The sequence below is a fragment of the Rutidosis leptorrhynchoides genome, chromosome 6, assembly GCF_046630445.1.
Source record: "Rutidosis leptorrhynchoides isolate AG116_Rl617_1_P2 chromosome 6, CSIRO_AGI_Rlap_v1, whole genome shotgun sequence".
Taxonomy (NCBI): domain Eukaryota; kingdom Viridiplantae; phylum Streptophyta; class Magnoliopsida; order Asterales; family Asteraceae; genus Rutidosis; species Rutidosis leptorrhynchoides.
In genome coordinates this window covers 444592195-444610854 of record NC_092338.1, presented here as the reverse complement: position 1 = coordinate 444610854, position 18660 = coordinate 444592195, and the positions used below count along the sequence as shown (strand labels likewise).

At 39.1% G+C, this 18660-nt stretch overlaps 1 protein-coding gene and 1 pseudogene across 1 annotated transcript; both read left to right on the top strand.

Annotated features, from left to right (window-relative positions):
• The first annotated feature begins 476 nt into the window (after window positions 1-476).
• LOC139855351 (uncharacterized) lies at window positions 477-3267 on the top strand (annotated as a pseudogene).
• Window positions 3268-4010: 743 nt separating this feature from the next.
• Window positions 4011-17446, top strand: LOC139855350 (uncharacterized). The gene is made up of 4 exons (XM_071844575.1): window positions 4011-4290; window positions 4542-4624; window positions 16065-17216; window positions 17417-17446. The coding sequence occupies exons 1-4, from the start codon at window positions 4011-4013 to the stop codon at window positions 17444-17446; spliced, it is 1545 nt and encodes a 514-aa protein (XP_071700676.1).
• The last annotated feature ends 1214 nt before the right edge of the window (window positions 17447-18660 follow it).

The following is an 18660-nucleotide window of genomic DNA, read 5'->3' as shown; positions in this document are numbered from 1 at the left end:
TTAACACAAAGCTCTTCCCAACTTTTAGGGTTTGAGTAAACCTAAGAGACACCCCAACCGAACCACCCCTCTTGATTACAATTTACAAACATACGAATTCTAACTTCGCTAGAACTCTAAAAAAATGCCAATCAACACGTCTCGATTTGAAGACGATATCACCTCCGATGCAAATCCATCCAAAAGCAAACTAGCAATATCCAATTTTATATCAATTTGTGAATAAAGAATACGAGTATTTATTTCCAGTTGAATATATTTGGCTGCAACAATAGGCGAAAACAAGATTAGGTTTAGCAGGGTTTAACGCCACGCTTCTATCACTTTACCTCCCTCACAAACACAAACCCCTTAAATTCAAAGACTCTAATTATCAGATCCTGGTAATATATCGACCTATACTTATTATCTATGCATACATGCTTACAAATCCATTTATATTTCTTCAATAATGTAATAAATAGCCCCAAATTCGCATGTGGAGAAACATATGTAACCGACCTTCAATTAATAAGCTAAAACCCCTCCTTGCTGACAGAATAATATATAAAGAAACTAAATTTCTTTCACAAATTAGATATTTTGAGCTACACCCATATCATAATTCATCATTTGGAGTCGAGGGTATTCAACAAAATTGTATCTTGGGTGATTCTAATTTTGGGAGTTGTAGGGTTTCTTTAGGTTTGTTACATGGATATTATGAGGGTTCTGCTAATAGTTCAGCTGCAACTGAAGAGATTGTATCTACAGAAGAAGATACTGATGAAATTCTAGAGTTGGTACAAAATTTGAATAAGGAGATCAATGTGGTTGAATCTAAGAGTAACGATTTAGATAACCTGAAACAGCCGGAATTGGTGAAAGAAGGGATAGATTATAATGACATGATGGCGATAATGCCCAAATCGTTGAAGAATGAAAACGGATTTCAGCATTCGAAAGTTTCTCAGTTCATTATTGCTCATTCTTTGGCTAGTCAACGTCGACTTAAGTCGTTGCGTTCGAGTTTCATGCAAATGCTGCAAGAAGATGGTAGCCTTTTTTCAATGTTAATCTAATATTTATGTATATGTAAAATGTAGGGATTGCCTTAACCTACACATTAGTCAATTTAATTTTTAAATTTACCAAGAGTGTTTGATCTAGTGTTAGTATAATGTTAATAATAAAAAGTCAACATTCACGAGGTTCAATGATTGAATTGCTACCAAAATTTTTGTTTGTTGTATCTTATAATAGGTGCTGGCTCGGGCCTTCACATTATGAGCTGCTTTCGTTGCATTTTAAGGGTTAGGATGCTAATGAAATCATTTGGGACATGTTGGCGTTTGCGTACGCTAAATTAGAGATGGTGTATGATGCTCTTTACGTTATAGCTAAGATGAAAGATTTGACTATTCAGCCATCAATATTGACTTACAACAGTTTATTATATAACCTAAGACACACTAATATCATCTTGGATGTGTACAACGACATCAAAGAAAGTGGGGTCCACACTAGCAAACAGACGAACTCCATACTTATAGACGCCTTATGTAAGCAATCTATGATGCAAGAAGCGGTGACCCATCTTCACGAAACAAGCGATGTTGTTTCGTTCAATACTATTATGTCAAGTTTCTCTAAATTGGGTTCATTGATATCGCGCAATCGATTTTGTGTTTAATGTTGAAGTTTGGAGTACATCCTGATATATACAGTTATAATATTCTTATTAATGGGTTATGTTTAGCGGGTCAATTGAAGACGCGTTGAAATTGACGTATCACATGGATAAACATGGTGTGGGGCCCGATACAGTAACATACAACAGGATTTCTAAAGGTTTTCGTGTACTCGGTATAATAGATGGGGCAGTTAATTTGATTCAACAGATGGTAACAAACGGGTTGAAGCCAGATAGTATCACATATACATTACTTATATGCGGGACTGGCAACATTGAGGAAAGCCTTAAACTACGAGACGAGATGATTTCAAATGGATATAACCTAAATTATATATCGTATAGCGTTTTGGTGAGCAGTTTATGTAAGATTGGTTGTCTTGAGAAAGCTTTGTTTTTGTTGTATGAGATGGAAATGGTCGGTTTGAAACCTGATGATGTCATGTATTCGATCGTCATATATCATCTATGCAAACAAGTTGACATTCAAACGGGGCGTAAACTTTACGTCGAAATGTTTAGTAAGAAGATATTCCCTGCTACGTTTTCTCAACGGGCGATTTTGATCGGCCTCTGTGGGACCCGATCGTTATCGGAGGCAAGGATGTATTTCGATACCTTATCTAGTAATTGCGATAATCGGGATATTGTTCTTTACATTATCATGATCAATAAATACGCGAAACTCAGTATGACTTGTGAAACTCTACATTTGTTTGATAAGATAATGAAGAAAGGGATTAATCCTACTATCGTCACATTTAATTCTTTAATCTATGGATTTTGCATAAGTAGACAATTAAACGAGGCGTTAAGGACCTTCGATAACTTTAGGGATTATGGATTAGTACCTAATGTTATAACGTATACGACGCTTATGAACTTTTTTTGCGAAGCGCGAAATTTACCAGCGATGCGTGATTTAGAGGTGGAAATGGTAGCAAATGGTGTAGAACGGACTTGCGTTACGTATACGGTTATTATAAAGGGTCTTTGTATACAATGTAAGCTTAAAGAATCTTTAATTGTTTTTAATGAAATGTTCTCACGAGGTTTGTATCCCGATGAAGTTTTGTACAATGTTTTAATTCAACGTTTTTGTAAAGCGCATAAAATAGGAAATGCGTTTGAGTTACATAACAAAATGATAACACGGGATTTGAAGCAGGATGCGGTTACGTATAATATTCTTATTAATGGTTTGTGTGTGTATGGTAATTTACATGATGCTGATAAGTTGTTTATGAATTTACGAAAGAGTAATTTTCGGTTAAAAAAAAGCGGCGTATACTACACTTATTAAAGCACATTGTGTAAAGGGGTATGTGAATAGAGCATTGGTTGTGTTTTTTGAAATGATGAAGATGGGATTTAATGTAACGATTAGAGATTATAGTTCGATTAATAATCGATTGTGCAAAAGACGATTAACGAATGAAGCTAAGATTTTTTTCAATTTGATGTTTGTTAATGGCGTTTTTCCTGATCATCAGCTTTATACGATGATGTTGTACGCGTTACGTTTAGCTGGTGATTTCTGTTCGGTAGACGAGCTCATCCCTAATATGATTAAGTATGGCTTAAATATTTCTTAAATATATATTGAAGATTTCATCCATAAACATTTGGATGGTATCTGTTATTCTTTGATCGGCCTTTTAAAGGAAAATGGCATGAGTTGCGTGATCATATACATAGCATTGTATATGTATATTTTATTTACTAAAGGCTAAAAGTAGAAGTTACGCGAAGTATATTCGAAAGGTTTGGAATATTCACTGAAAATAATGATAGCGGATAAGTTTCCGCGTTAATAAAAGACTGCGGGTCATTTCGCTAAATTTTCGCGGATAGTTAAGCAATTCGCAGACCGTGAATATTTTGAATACTATAAATAGGGAGCTTGGCCTCTCATTTATAGGTTGTTGATTCTCTGATATTTGCCCGGACCTTTGTAATTTTCTCTTGTGATCTTGCCCAAGGAACTTTTACATCGTGTCAAGGTGAATCATGCTAATTAACAATCAAGGCCGGGTCGGGGTAGTTGATCACTTGATTGTTAAAGTGAAAGACGATCATCAGGGCCCAAAATAATCATCAAACATCCCATCCTTCATCTTAATCTCATTGCACTCAATCCTTAATTAAGTAACTCATTAATTATGGATTGATCAATTGGCGCCATCCGTGGGACACGTTTTAAAATTAAACTCGGAATTTTTTGTTTCTTGCTATTAAACAATTAATTGGCTTGTTTAATTCTGATCGTGTGTTAATTTGATGATTCATAGGTGCATACATTCATAATTGACGGCAATTTGCTTGTTTAATTAAAATAATGACCAATAAGGGAATTGATTGCGGTATTCCTGTCGCTATGCAAGCGAATGCTCAGAAAAGAGGAAGAAAACGCAAGTCAGCAAAAATGTATCAAAACTGGCAATCTGCGCCGATAAGTTTTCCAAAAATGAAAAGCGAAGATTTCTCTGAAATGTCGATAGTAGTATCGTGCAACATCGCGCAAACTGGAATCACAATTATGAAAGTTCACGTTGATAACGGCATCAGCGTTGACATTATTTATTGTAACATCTCATTTTTCCCGTACATATCTAAAGGTACATACTTAATCGTAGTACGCTTGTAACTCATTCGTTTATGTGATTAAATAAATTGTTGTGTTAGTTGTTGTATAAACGTATATGTATAAATACTTGGGAATGTGTGCATGCATGAGTTTGTACATAAGCTTTAATGGTGATAAGTCATGTGAGACTTAAATGTGAAGTTTAGACATATGTAGGAAGCGAAAGCGGGGCGTACAAGCCAAATATTTAATTGTTAAATTTGTTGTCGAGAAAACGATCAGGCACAGGCCTTTACCGTGCCGAGGAAGTCCTGGTCGTGCCGCGGTATCCAACTGAAATCAAGGTCAGGAGGCCTGTTAAACAGGTCAAAATATCTTTGTATTGTCACGCCGCGATGGCCTCTGCCGCGCCGCGGCATCTCAAGCAAAACGAAGTCAGGAGGCATGCTAAGGAGGGTCAGTTTTTCCTTTATGTGTTGCGCCGCGACAAATGGAGCTGCGCCGCGGCAGTTCTGCTGGACTGATTCCGGATTTAGCTCATTTTAAGTGATTTTAAGGGGCAAATTGGTAATTTGGCGTATAGATCTGATGGGAGCATTTAATCTCCACCACTTATCCACTTTCCTCATTTCTTTTCCATTTTCTTTCTCCATTTTACTCTCATACATAAAAACCCATTTGAATTCAAGTGAGATTTGTGAGTAAAGAATTGAGAGTTGATCTTTGGAGCAAGAATTAAAGTTGTTCTCCTCGTTCTTAGCTACAAGTGGATAGTGTTGGTAAGTTTTAACTCTATGTTTGAGTTTTAATTAGTTTATGCTAGGGTTTTGTTCATTTGGAACTTGTATGACCCATTTGAGGGTTAAATGGGTGGGTTTTGGGGTTAGATTGATGAAAGTAAACCCTAATGGCCATAACCTAGGGTTTGGTCTTATGATTTGAGGTTGTACGTGTTAAATGGTGTTGTTAGTCACTAATACACCTTTAAATTGATGAAAGAAGTGTTAATGGGTAAGTTTGACTCGATTGTGAGTCTAAGTATTTAAAATGGGTCAAATGAGTACTAGTTGACCTAATTGGGTGAAATGGGTATGAAATACCCCAAGTTTGTGTTAGTTGAAGTTAGTAGACTTTAATTCACTAGCTTTAGTGATTAAAGTTGAGTCTTGGCCATTTATGGGCGGTTTTGGTGTAGTTGAGCCATTTAATACAAATTGGGGCATTAAATGCTCAAGAGTGAGTAAGGTGGTTAATTTCACTTGTTGTGTATTGAATGTGTACTTATGTATTAGGTACTTTGCTCGAAGCATACGGAAGCATTTAATCATCACCGAAGTGTTAAGGTGAGTGGAATAATTATATGCGTGCATATATGATGTATTTATTTATGTAGTATGAGTTGTGAAGTGTCGATGTGTTAAGACACCACTTCTCACGTGGCGAGTGAAGTGTCGATGTGCTAAGATACCACTCGGGAGTGAAGCATTGATGTGTTAAGATGCCACTTCGAGAGATGTAACGAGTGAAGTGTCGATGTGCTAAGACACCACTCGGGGTGAAGTGTCAAAGTGTTAAGGCACCACCCGGGGTGAAGTATCGACGTGTTAAGATGCCACCCGTGGGGTTAGTGTACGAGGTGTTAAGTGTACTAATGGTTGTTATGAACTCCGACGGTCCTTTAAATACCGTTCCCTCGTTCGATTGGTTAACCATGGTTGTGTGTGGATTGTAGCATATTATATTGTTTGTACTATATGCTATTGTTATGCTAGCTCGTATGGTGGAAGGTTTAGTATTATACTTGTGATGGTATGATTATTTATATTGCTAGCATGTATGCGGTAAATGCGTAAGTGATTGCAAGTAAGTAGGTTGTATATGTAATCGTATAATTGTTGCACTCACTAAGCATTAGCTTACCCCTCTCGTTGTTTATCTTTTTAGATGCAGGTGCGGATAAGGGAAAAGGGGTTGTTAGGCACTAGGTGTCCTTAGATGATGTTTCGTTGGAGGTTTTGAAGTTGGCCTAGCGTTTTGGATAGTTTAGCCCCAAACCATGCTCGAAGTGTTGTTTGGATTAAAACTATCGTATTTGGATAGGTCAAACTTGTATCACATTTATTAATGGCCTTCGTGCCTTTTGTAAACACTAAACATGTTGTATGTTTTAACGAAACGTGTGGAATGGTTTACATATTTAATTGGCGCGTAAATGTGTATTATGTTAAAAAAAAAAAAAATTATCGTATGGAATACGGGTTGGGTTGTTTCAAGTGGTATCAGAGCATAGTCTAAGGGATTTAGGTGACTTGAGATAGGTGCCTAGACTTAGACTTTATTGTGTATACGATTTTATGCGGGACTTGTAGGACTTCGAGTCGGATCGGGAATTGTTAGTGCTTAGGTTCATGTGATCTAACCTTGCGCTAATTGTTTTGTGTTGTAGTTGTAATCATCAAGTGAGATAGACGTTGTACTAACGAGTTAATGCGACGTGCTCGCATAGCAATGACTAGCTACCATTGTTACGGGTGCAAATCGTGTCAAACGAGCGATGTACGACGATTGTGGAGCAAGGTGGAGCGGTATGATGTATATGTGTATATGTTGTGTCATGTCTTTTATACGTTGTTTAATCTCTTCCATTTTATAGAATGAAAATGAGAAACGGACACGACACCGACAATGGGGGCACGAGCTAGGACCCCGAATTCAAGGCCAAAGTTGAGGCCATTTTGAAAAGTCATCATGCGTCTTTCCTTGAAGATGTTAAGAAAATGTTTCTAGATACGATTGACGAGCAATTAGTCAACGTAGTAAAGGAGCAAATTAAAGTTGTCCTCCAAGGGGACAATGTCGGGAGACGAGACTTTTTCTATAAGAATTTTAAAGATGCTCAACCTCCTACTTTTGAGGGCGAAAGAGACCCGTTAAAGAGTGCCCGGTGGATCTCCAATATGGAGGGGGCTTTTCGAACTTGTGAATTCCCTCTTGATAAAAATGAGAGGTATGGTAGTATCATGTTAAGAGGTGATGCTAAGTTGTGGTGGGATGCGAAAATCCAAGTTTATGGTGAAGAGCAATGCATGGATTTTACTTGGGACGAGTTTAAGGCAGAGTTTTTCCAAGAGTATCGAACTTCGGCCGATCTTACTAGACTTAAGGACGAGTTGCGTTCCTTGAGGCAAGGGTCAATGGATTTGAACACTCTTAAATCCGTTTACTTGTCAAAAACCCAATTTTGCCCGGAGTATGTCGGGAATGATAAAATGTTGAAGGAAGACTTTTACCGAATCTTGAATTACAATTATCAAGAAAAGATTAGCGTGAACGTGGTGAAGAGTTTTGATGAGTTGTTTGATATGGCCAAAGGTTTCGAGTCGCTCATCTTGAGAAAGAGTGGCTTTACCTTAGGCAAAAAGAAGTTTGAAGCCACTAGTCATTCGAACTTTTCTAACAAGATGCACAAGAAGGGCTCCGAGAGTGTTGGTAGTGTGAGGAAGGGTGCTTTCGGTGATTTTACTTATGCTTGCTACAATTGTAGACAAAGGGAGCACATGGCTCGTGAGTGCCCGAAACCATCATCCACAACCAAGCTCATTTGTTTTAATTGCGGTAAAGAAGGGCATAAGAAGCCGGAGTGTCCCGATTTACGGGGTGATCATGTTAAGAGGTTAGAGAAGGCGGCGGGCACGGCAAGGGGACGAAATTATTTGATGACCAATGATGAGGCCAAGCATTCCAATGAAGTTGTCTCAGGTACTTTTATGGTTAACTCTAATCCGGCACGGATACTTTTTGATAGTGGTGCTAATTTGTCGTTTGTGTCTCCGAGATTTGTGCCTAAGTTAAATAAACCGCTAGCTAAGTTAAGTCATCCGGTAGAAGTCGAAATAGCAGATGGTAAGACGGTGCTAGGGGTTGATGTTTGTAATGATTGTAATGTTGTGTTTGGTAACGAAACATTTAAGATCGATCTCATTCCGATGACTTTGGGTGATTTTTGTTGTTGGTATAGATTGGCTCGATCATAATAGAGCCGATATTGCATGCCCTGAAAAATCTATTCGGGTGAAGACCCCGAGTGGGGAAGATTTAATTATTCATGGTGACAAGCGAAGAAGACTTGTGCCGATATGCACTTATGCACGGGCACGTCGTTTCCTTGTTAGTGGTGGCATGGCTTTCCTTGCCCATGTTGTTGATACTCGTGATGAGCAACCACCCATTTGTAAAATTCTGGTGGTAAATGAATTTGAAGACGTTTTTCCGGATGAGTTACCGGGTGTCCCGGCGGAAAGACAAGTTGAATTTCGCATTGAGTTGGTTCCGGGGGCTACCCCCATTGCTAAAACTCCTTATCGTTTAGCACCGAAGGAAATGCAAGAGTTGTTAAATCAAACCCAAGAGTTGCTTGAAAAGGGTTTCATTTGGCCGAGTTCCTCGCCATGGGGAGCTCCGGTTTTATTTGTGAAGAAGAAAGACGGTAGTATGCGAATGTGCATCGATTATCGGGAGTTGAACAAAATGACGATCAAGAATCATTATCCATTGCCTCGGATTGACTATTTGTTTGACCAACTCCAAGGTTCAACGTATTTTTCTAAGATTGACTTACGGTCCGGCTATCATCAAGTACGGGTCTGTGAGGAAGACATAGAGAAAACGGCTTTTCGAACGTGTTATGGGCATTTTGAGTTCGTAGTTATGCCTTTTGGTCTTACGAATCCACTGGCGGCATTCATGGATCTTATGAACCGAGTGTGCCAACCTATGTTGGACAAGTCGGTAATTGTGTTCATTGACGACATACTTGTTTATTCTAAGAGTATGAAGGAATATGAACACCATTTGCGTTAAGTGTTGAAGACATTGCGAAAGGAGAAGTTGTATGCTAAATTCTCCAAATGTAAATTTTGGCTAAGGGAAGTTCAATTCCTTGGTCATATTGTGAATAAAGAAGGTATTCAAGTAGATCCAGGGAAGATAGAAACGGTGAAGAGTTGGAGACGATCGACTACGCCTACGGAAATCCGAACTTTTCTCGGATTGGCCGGTTATTATCGTCGGTTTATCCAAGACTTTTCTAAGATTGCTTCTCCTTTGACGATGTTGACAAGGAAGAACGTAAGGTTCAATTGGGAAAATGAGCAAGAAATTGCTTTTCAATTGCTAAAAGAGAAGTTGTGTCAAGCTCCGGTGTTAGTGTTGCCGGAAGGGGTAGAAAAAATGACGGTTTATTGTGATGCTTCTTTAAATGGGCTCGGGTGTGTTCTAATGCAAAGGGGTAAAGTCATCGCTTACGCCTCTTGACAATTAAAGGAACACGAAAAGAGATACCCGACTCATGATCTTGAATTGGCGGCGGTGGTACATGCATTGAAAATTTGGCGCCACTACTCGTACGGTGTCAAATGTACGATTTATTCGGATCATAAGAGTTTGAAACATCTCTTTGATCAACGAGATTTGAATTATCGTCAACGTAGGTGGATGGATGTGGTAAAGGATTATGATTGTGAAATACTTTATCATCCGGGGAAGGCGAATGTGGTCGCGGATGCATTAATTCGAAAGAGTCAACATCCGGCAATACGAGTAGGATCGTTGCGCATGATTATTACTAACGATTTTATTGTAAAAGCTTGGTGAGATTCAAATAGAGGCTTACGTTCACAACAAGCATGAGGAACGAATCGTGGGGCAAACGGAGTTCATTACTTTAGGCCCGCATGGTTTGTTGTCTTTTCAAGGAAGAGTGTGGGTGCCTAAGATGGGTGATTACCGACGGGTGCTACTTGATGAAGCACATAAGTCAAAGTATTCCATTCATCCGGGCGCGATGAAAATGTACCTTGATTTAAAGAAGGAGTATTGGTGGCCGGGCATGAAACGTGATGTTGTTAAGTATGTTGAACAATGCGTCACATGTTTGCAAGTTAAAGCTAAACACCAAAAGCCGTACGATAAGTTACAACCATTGGAAGTCCCGAAATGAAAATGGGAGCACATTACCATGGACTTCATTACCAAGTTACCAAAGACGGCGAGAACCCAATATGATACGATTTGGGTGATCGTTGATCGATTGACGAAGAGTGCTTTGTTTCTTTCCATTCGGGAAATGATATTCTTCAGAGACTTTGTCGAAGTTGTTTATCAAGGAGGTGATATCGAGACATGGGGTTCCTATATCTATTGTTTCGGATCGAGATACTCGTTTCACGTCTCGGTTTTGGAATAAATTTCATGAAGATATGGGTACTCAATTGAAAATGAGCACGGCGTATCATCCTTAAACGGACGGTCAAACCGAGCGTACGAACCAAACGTTGGAGAATATGTTAAGGGCGTGTGTTATTGATTTCGGCGGTAGTTGGGATGAGCACTTACCATTGGTGGAATTCTCGTATAATAATAGTTACCACACTAGTATTGGAATGCCACCTTATGAGATGCTCTATGGGCGTAGATGTCGAACTCTCATTTGTTGGGGAGAAGTGGGTCAAAGAGAAATCGGGAGTACCGATTTGGTCCTAGAGTCGAATGGTTAGATTGAGATGATTCGGACTCGACTTAAGGCGGCGCAAGATAGACAAAAGTCTTATGCCGATAAAGGTAGGAGAACGATTGAGTTTCAAGAAGGTGACATGGTGATGCTTAAAGTTTCGCCATGGAAAGGAGTTATCCGGTTTCAAAAACGAGGAAAGTTAGCTCCTTGGTTTATTGGTCCTTTCAGGGTTTTGGCACGTGTTGGTGAGTTTTCCTATAGACTAGAGTTGCCCGAAGAGCTTGCGGGGATTCATAGCACATTTCATGTTTTCCATCTCCGTAAGTGTCTTGCGGATGACTCGAATTGGGTGCCATTAGATGAGATTACTTTGAACAACAAGCTAGAGTATGCGGAAGAACCGATTGCAATCCTTGATGAGAAGGTTAAAATGTTGCGGAGCAAGGAAGTTAGAACTTTCAAAGTGCAATGGCGACATCGAAAGGGTTCCGAGTTTACGTGAGAATCCGAAGAGTTTGTCTTAGTTTATCTTCCGGCTTGTCATGCGGCTTGGATCGCGAGGACGCGCTCCGATTCAAGTGGGGGAGAGTTGTAACATCCCGTTTTTCCCGTACATATCTAAAGGTACATACTTAATCATAGTACGCTTGTAACTCGTTCGTTTATGTGATTAAATAAATTGTTGTGTTAGTTGTTGTATAAACGTATATGTATAAATACTTGGGAATGTGTGCATGCATGAGTTTGTACATAAGTTTTAATGGTGATAAATCATGTGAGACTTAAATGTGAAGTTTAGACATATGTAGGAAGCGAGAGCGGGACGTATATGAAACATCCCAACCCGTATTAAAACCGGCCCAATAAAATTTTTCCTTTTAATACGCTTTAAATAATACTTTAGTTAATTGTCCAAACGGACATACATGACCCGACTAGTTTAGTTTCCAACCAAAACCGAGCATGGTGATTTGGGACTACGCTACCCAAATCCTAATCGAGTACAAAAGCAAGATCTTCTAATGCAACCTAGCCAAGATCTCTAATCCCCAAGCTCACCTGAGCCGCCAAGCATGCGAACCTATAAAAATATCAACAACGAGAGGGTAAGCTAACGCTTAGTGAGTGAAAATATACTACATACATATATATGCATAAAATGGACACGCCACAAAATATCAAATACCGCATACCGGAGCATCCAAGCATAAAGGCAAGCTAATACTAAGCATACCGTACGATCACTAAGCAACGAGCTAAAGATACATCAACAAAATATAAGTTCACCAACGACGATATGAACAACGCCAATAAGCTACACCCGCAGGTTTAGCTACACATATATATATATATATATATATATATATATATATATATATATATATATATATATATATATATATATATATATATAACAATACGGCAAACATCGATGTTCACAACATCCATAGTACTCAAGATCTCATGGCTAGCCCAACGAATGGTATCGTCAACATCGAACTTAAATCCCATTCGCCTATATTAATGTGGTATCGTCAACACCGAACTTTAAACCCACATATGAGGTATCGTCAACAACGAACTTTAAACCCTCATCAACGTCACTATAATAATCGTATGGCATCGTCAACATCGAACTTTAAGTCCATACGTATGAGGTATCGTCAACAACGAACTTTAAACCCTCATCCACAACATAATATACTCTAGGGTATGGTATCGTCAACAACGAACTTCAACCCATACCCCACAAATAAATAACTCATATACATACGTATATAATTATTCCACTCACAAGCCCATGTGATAATGTACACACGAAGTGTGCACCTCGCCAAAGGTGGTCAACCAAAACGCACATCCGTGCCAATTGGACATATACACAAGTCCATCAATTCCACCTATATGTGAAGTGAGCTCTATAATCGAGAACCACTTCACCCGACCCGCATCCATCCTACACATACATATGCATATAGGATATTAACACTCACCTTATCACCTTGAAGAATGCTTCCAAGTAATCCGCAACTCGTCAATGGAAAGTACCTATTCCATTATCACAATACAAGCAACACAATTAGGGTGGACTTACAAATCAACCCAAATTGACAACTAGTGCAATTTCGACCCAACTGCACTTCCAAGCACAAACCTCGCCCAAACTAACCAATAATCACTAACACGAGTGACAATGGTCCTAATATGCCAATGAAACCCGAACACAAGTGTTAAACACTTATCGTTCTCAAAATCGCCCATAACCCTAATTTTGACCCACTAAGTCAAAATCTCACCATTTACAAGTTTTAACACCAAAACATATTTAACTCGGTTTCATACCTCAACTTAATCCATCTTAAGTTTATAAACCTCAACGAATCGACATTCGGGTCATAACCATCAACAAAACCTAATTTTGACTCTAGTCAAAATTAGTCAACCACAAGAACCCTAGAAGTCTCCAAAACATCAATAATCACTAATACTAGTGATTATACACCATTCTCAAGTCTTAAACATGGTTAAATCATTAACCAACCCAAAACCCGCCCTTAACACATATAAACCCGAATCTTGGTGTTACTCTTCAATTAACAACTAAATGGGTTCCATCTATGAATCATACAATCAAAAGCCCTAAATTTGAATGATGAACACAAAAACGAAATTCATAGTTAGAGCTTACCACTAGTATCACCGTGTAGCTAAGAACGAGGAGAATAAACTTGTCAACTACGCCAAAGATCAAATCCCGCTTCTTCCTTTCCAAAAATCCCTTTGAATTCAATTGGGTGTTTGAGTTTCGAGAGAAAAATGAAAAGAAAAGGAAAAGGAAATTAGGAAAATGAAATGAGTGGATGAGGTTAAAACCTCAAATCTGGCTCAAACGCGAAATGACCAAATTGCCCTTGAACCTTATTTAAAATTACAAGAATCTGGTACCAGTTTGCCCGTATCGCCGCGCCGTGGCCTTAAGTGTCACGCCGCGACATTTGCCTAGGTCTGGGATCATTTTTAATCGGACTTCTGATCTGGATTCCAGTTAATTGCCGCGCCGCGGCCTCCTTCGTCGCGCCGCGACGTTCAACGTGGTCTGACACCTTTCCTTGCATACAAGACCTCAACACCCAAACATTGTCCCGAACCCTTCATACGCCTATCGTACATACACAATACACCTATAAATCATATACGGGGAAAATGGGGTGTTACAGTACAAGCCAAATATTTAATCGTTAAATTTGTTGTCGAGAAAACGATCAGGCACAGGCCTTTGCCGCGCCGCGGAAGTCCTGGTCGCGCCGCGGTATCCAACTGAAATCAAGGTCAGGAGGCCTGTTAAACAGGTCGAAATATCTTTGTATTGTAGCGCCGCGATGGCCTCTGCCGCGCCGTAGCATCTCAAGCAAAACGAAGTCAGGAGGCATGCTAAGGAGGGTCAGTTTTTCCTTTATGTGTCGCGCCGCGACAAATGGAGCTGCTTCGCGGCAGTTCTACTGGACTGATTCCGGATTTAGCTCATTTTAAGTGATTTTAAGGGCAAATTGGTAATTTGGCGTATAGATCTGATGAGAGCATTTAATCTCCACCACTTATCCACTTTCCTCATTTCTTTTCCATTTTCTTTCTCCATTTTACTCTCTAACATAAAAACCCATTTGAATTCAAGTGAGATTTGTGAGTGAAGAATTGAGAGTTGATCTTTGGATCAAGAATTAAAGTTGTTCTCCTCGTTCTTAGCTACGAGTGGATAGTGTTGGTAAGTTTTAACTCTATGTTTGAGTTTTAATTGGTTTATGCTAGGGTTTTGTTCATTTGGAACTTGTATGACCCATTTGAGGGTTAAATGGGTGGGTTTTGGGGTTAGATTGATGAAAGTAAACCCTAATGGCCATAACCTAGGGTTTGGTCTTATGATTTGAGGTTGTAAGTGTTAAATGGTGTTGTTAGTCACTAATACACCTTTAAATTGATGAAAGAAGTGTTAATGGGTAAGTTTGTCTCGATTATGAGTCTAAGTATTTAAAATGGGTCAAATGAGTACTAGTTGACCTAATTGGGTGAAATGGGTATGAAATACCCCAAGTTTGTGTTAGTTGAAGTTAGTAGACTTTAATTCACTAGCTTTAGTGATTAAAGTTGAGTCTTGGCCATTTATGGGCGGTTTTGGTGTAGTTGAGCCATTTAATGCAAATTGGGTCATTAAATAATCAAGAGTGAGTAAGGTGGTTAATTTCACTTATTGTGTATTGAATGTGTACTTATGTATTAGGTACTTTGCTCGAAGCATACGGAAGCATTTAATCATCACCGAAGTGTTAAGGTGAGTGGAATAATTATATGCATGCATATATGATATATTTATTTGTGTAGTATGAGTTGTGAAGTGTCGATGTGTTAAGACACCACTTCTCACGTGGCGAATGAAGTGTCGATGTGCTAAGATACCACTCGGGAGTGAAGCATCGATGCGTTAAGATGCCACTTCGAGAGATGTAACGAGTGAAGTGTCGATGTGCTAAGACACCACTCGGGGTGAAGTGTCGAAGTGTTAAGGCACCACCCAGGGTGAAGTATCGATGTGTTAAGATGCCACCCGTGGGTTTAGTGTATGAGGTGTTAAGTGTACTAATGGTTGTTATGAACTCCGACGGTCCTTTAAATACCGTTCCCTCGTTCGATTGGTTAACCATGGTTGTGTGTGGATTGTAGCATATTATATTGTTTGTACTATATGCTATAGTTATGCTAGCTCGTATGGTGGAAGGTTTAGTATTATACTTGTGATGGTATGATTATTTATATTGCTAGCATGTATGCGGTAAATGCGTAAGTGATTGCAAGTAAATAGGTTGTATATGTAATCGTATAATTGTTGCACTCACTAAGCATTAGCTTACCCCTCTCGTTGTTTATCTTTTTAGATGCAGGTGCGGATAAGGAAAAAGGGGTTGTTGGGCACTAGGTGTCCTTTGATGATGTTTCGTTGGAGGTTTTGAAGTTGGCCTAGCGTTTTGGATAGTTTAGCCCTAAACCATGCTCGAAGTGTTGTTTGGATTAAAACTATCGTATTTGGATAGGTCAAACTTGTATCACATTTATTAATGGCCTTCGTGCCTTTTGTAAACACTAAACTTCTTGTATGTTTTAACGAAACGTGTGGAATGGTTTACATATTTAATTGGCGCATAAATGTGTATTATGTTTAAAAAAAAAATTTATCGTATGGAATACGGGTTGGGTTGTTTCATTTATGAGCAATGTTTTGTTCAACTGCCAAAAGGTATTAGAGCAAATTACAGCCAAACGCAGCCTCCATAACTGGTTTTGCGGGAGAATCTTCATTGCCTATGAGAATATTGCCGTTGGAAGTCGAGCTTTTTGACGAAAATGATGATAGTTTAGTGCGGCAAGCACGGCTAGATTTCTATGTTATGCGGACTTTTTCTCGCCATAACACGTTGTTAGGTAGAACTGCCCTGGGTAAATTCGGAATTGTTCCATCTATCATTCATGGTATGATTAAATTCACAACGCATAAAGGTGTTGCGACGATAAGTTCAGCAAGCGTCATGCCTATTTGTGCGGCTGTTAATGTGAAAAGTGCAGTTCAAGAAACCGCAGATGCCACGGACAACATGGTAGTGGTTAATCCTGCATATCCCGATCAAAAAATTAAAGTGGGATGCAATGTTAGTGCGGATACCAAGAAACAGATTGAGCAGTTACTTGTGCAATATATGGATGTTTTTGCTTGGTGCAAAAACGATATGACTGGTGTTCCACGTCATATTGCGGAGCACGGGCTTAATATAAACCCTGATTTAAAACTTGTAGTACAGAAGCGTAGAGGCATGGCTACAGATCGCGCTAAATGGTTATGCAAAGAAGTAACGAAATTGGTAGCAGCTGGAATTTTACGCGAAGTTCAGTACCAATCATGGATTGCAAATCCAGTTTTGGTGAAAAAGTCCGATGGCTCGTGGCGAATGTGCGTTGATTTCAAGGATTTAAATAAAGCGCGCCCTAAGGATAATTATCCACTTTCAGAAATTGATTTAAAAGTGGAATCATTGCATGCTTTTCCATATAAATATTTTTTGGATGCGGCGAGAGGATATCATCAAATCCTAATGGCTAGGGAAGACGCAGATAAAACCGCTTTCCATAAAGGCAAAGGCATATTTTCTTACATAATGATGCCTTTTGGTTTAATCAATGCGGGTGCGACATATCAGTGCTTAATTGACACTGCGTTTGAAAACCAAATTGGGCGTAATCTCGAGGCTTATATGGATGATTTGGTAATTAAAAGTACAATGCAAGAGCGTATTATTGCTGATATGCGGGAAACGTTTGATACATTGCGCAAAATAAACATGAAGCTTAATCCGCTAAAGTGTAGTTTTGGTGAAACTGAAGGGAAGTTTTTGGGATATCTTGTCACTAAGCAAGGTATTCAAGCTAATCCAAAGAAAATTACAGCTATTGAAAATATGACTGCGCCTAAGACAGTCAAAGAAGTGCAAAGTTTGACGGAAAAATTAGCCGCATTAACGCTTTTTTGTCAAAAGCCGCTGAAAGACAATTACCATTTTTCAAAACTTTAAAGGGTTGCTTAAAACAAAAAAGTTTTTTTTAGACAAGTGAGGCTGAGACCGCTTTTCAGTAAATGAAGAAGTTGTTGAAAACTTTGCCTACGTTAACAACGCCAATTGATGGCGAAACTCTTTACCTTTATATATCGGTAGCAAATGAAGCTTTTGGCTTAGTTTTAGTTGCAGAAAGGGATAAAATACGAAAACCTGTGTATTTTGTCAGTAAAGCTCTTACTGGAAGCGAAATAAACTATGCGCCCATTGAAAAATTTGTGTATGCGTTCATATTAACATCGCGAAGGTTAAGAAGGTATTTTCAGGGGCATCCAGTTCATGTGCTAACTAATATTTCGGTCAAGCAAGTCTTAACAAAACCAGAGATATCTGGTAGGCTCCCGTTGTGGGCAGTAGAGTTAGGAGCTTATAAAATTTCTTACCTTCCGCGCAATGCTGTAAAGGGCCAAGTTTTGGCGGATTATCTCGCCGAAATGACTGGGGAGTTAGAGGTGATTAATGAGCTAACAGAATTAAAGCCGGTGATTGTCGAAATATGGGATTTATTTACTGATGGAGTCTCGTGTGTAGAAGGCGCTGGTGCGGGTTTAGTGTTAGCAAGCCCAAGTGGTGAGGAGCATACATACGCATTACGTTTCATTTTTGATGTAACAAATAATGAAGCGGAATATGAAGCGTTGCTTGCTGGTTTAAATATTGCGCGTAAAATGCATATCACCAAGTTTCGAGCATTTACAGATTCGCAGTTAGTGGCAAATCAGTTTAATGGCTCTTTTGAAGCACATGATTCCTCAATGCAAAAATATTTGCAGTTGTTGAAAGAATTAGCTGCACGGTTTGAGCATTTTGAACTTGCACAAGTTCCAAGGAGTCAAAATAAGAAGGCGGATGCTTTGAGTAAGTTGGCCTCTTTAACGTTTTCGCACTTTTTAAAAACAAGTTTGGGTTAAGGAGTTGCCAAGCAAATCAATAGATAACGATTTAATGGTGGCGTCCGTTGTAGAAGAACAGCCAAATTGGATGGAACCAATTTTACAATATATCCGCAATGATGTTTTGTCGAGTGATAAGCGCGAAGCTCGTTTAGTCAGAGAGCGAGCACCAATGTACATCATTCAAAATGACATTTTGTATCCCAAGTCCTATTGCGGACCAATGATGTGGTGTGTTGGCCCAATTGAAGTAGAAATGATAATTGATGAAGTGCATAACGGTTCTTGAGCATTGCATTCAGGCTATAAAACTATTGCGGCGAAAATTATGCGGATGGGTT

Bases quoted from the DNA above. Each gene is read 5' to 3' on its own strand.
- LOC139855350 (XM_071844575.1), top strand. From the start codon at position 4,011: ATGACCAATAAGGGAATTGATTGCGGTATTCCTGTCGCTATGCAAGCG. The intron at 4,291-4,541 runs GTACATACTTAA...GAAAACGATCAG, and splicing joins TTTCCCGTACATATCTAAAG to GCACAGGCCTTTACCGTGCC. The intron at 4,625-16,064 runs GTCAAAATATCT...AAAAGGTATTAG, and splicing joins TCAGGAGGCCTGTTAAACAG to AGCAAATTACAGCCAAACGC.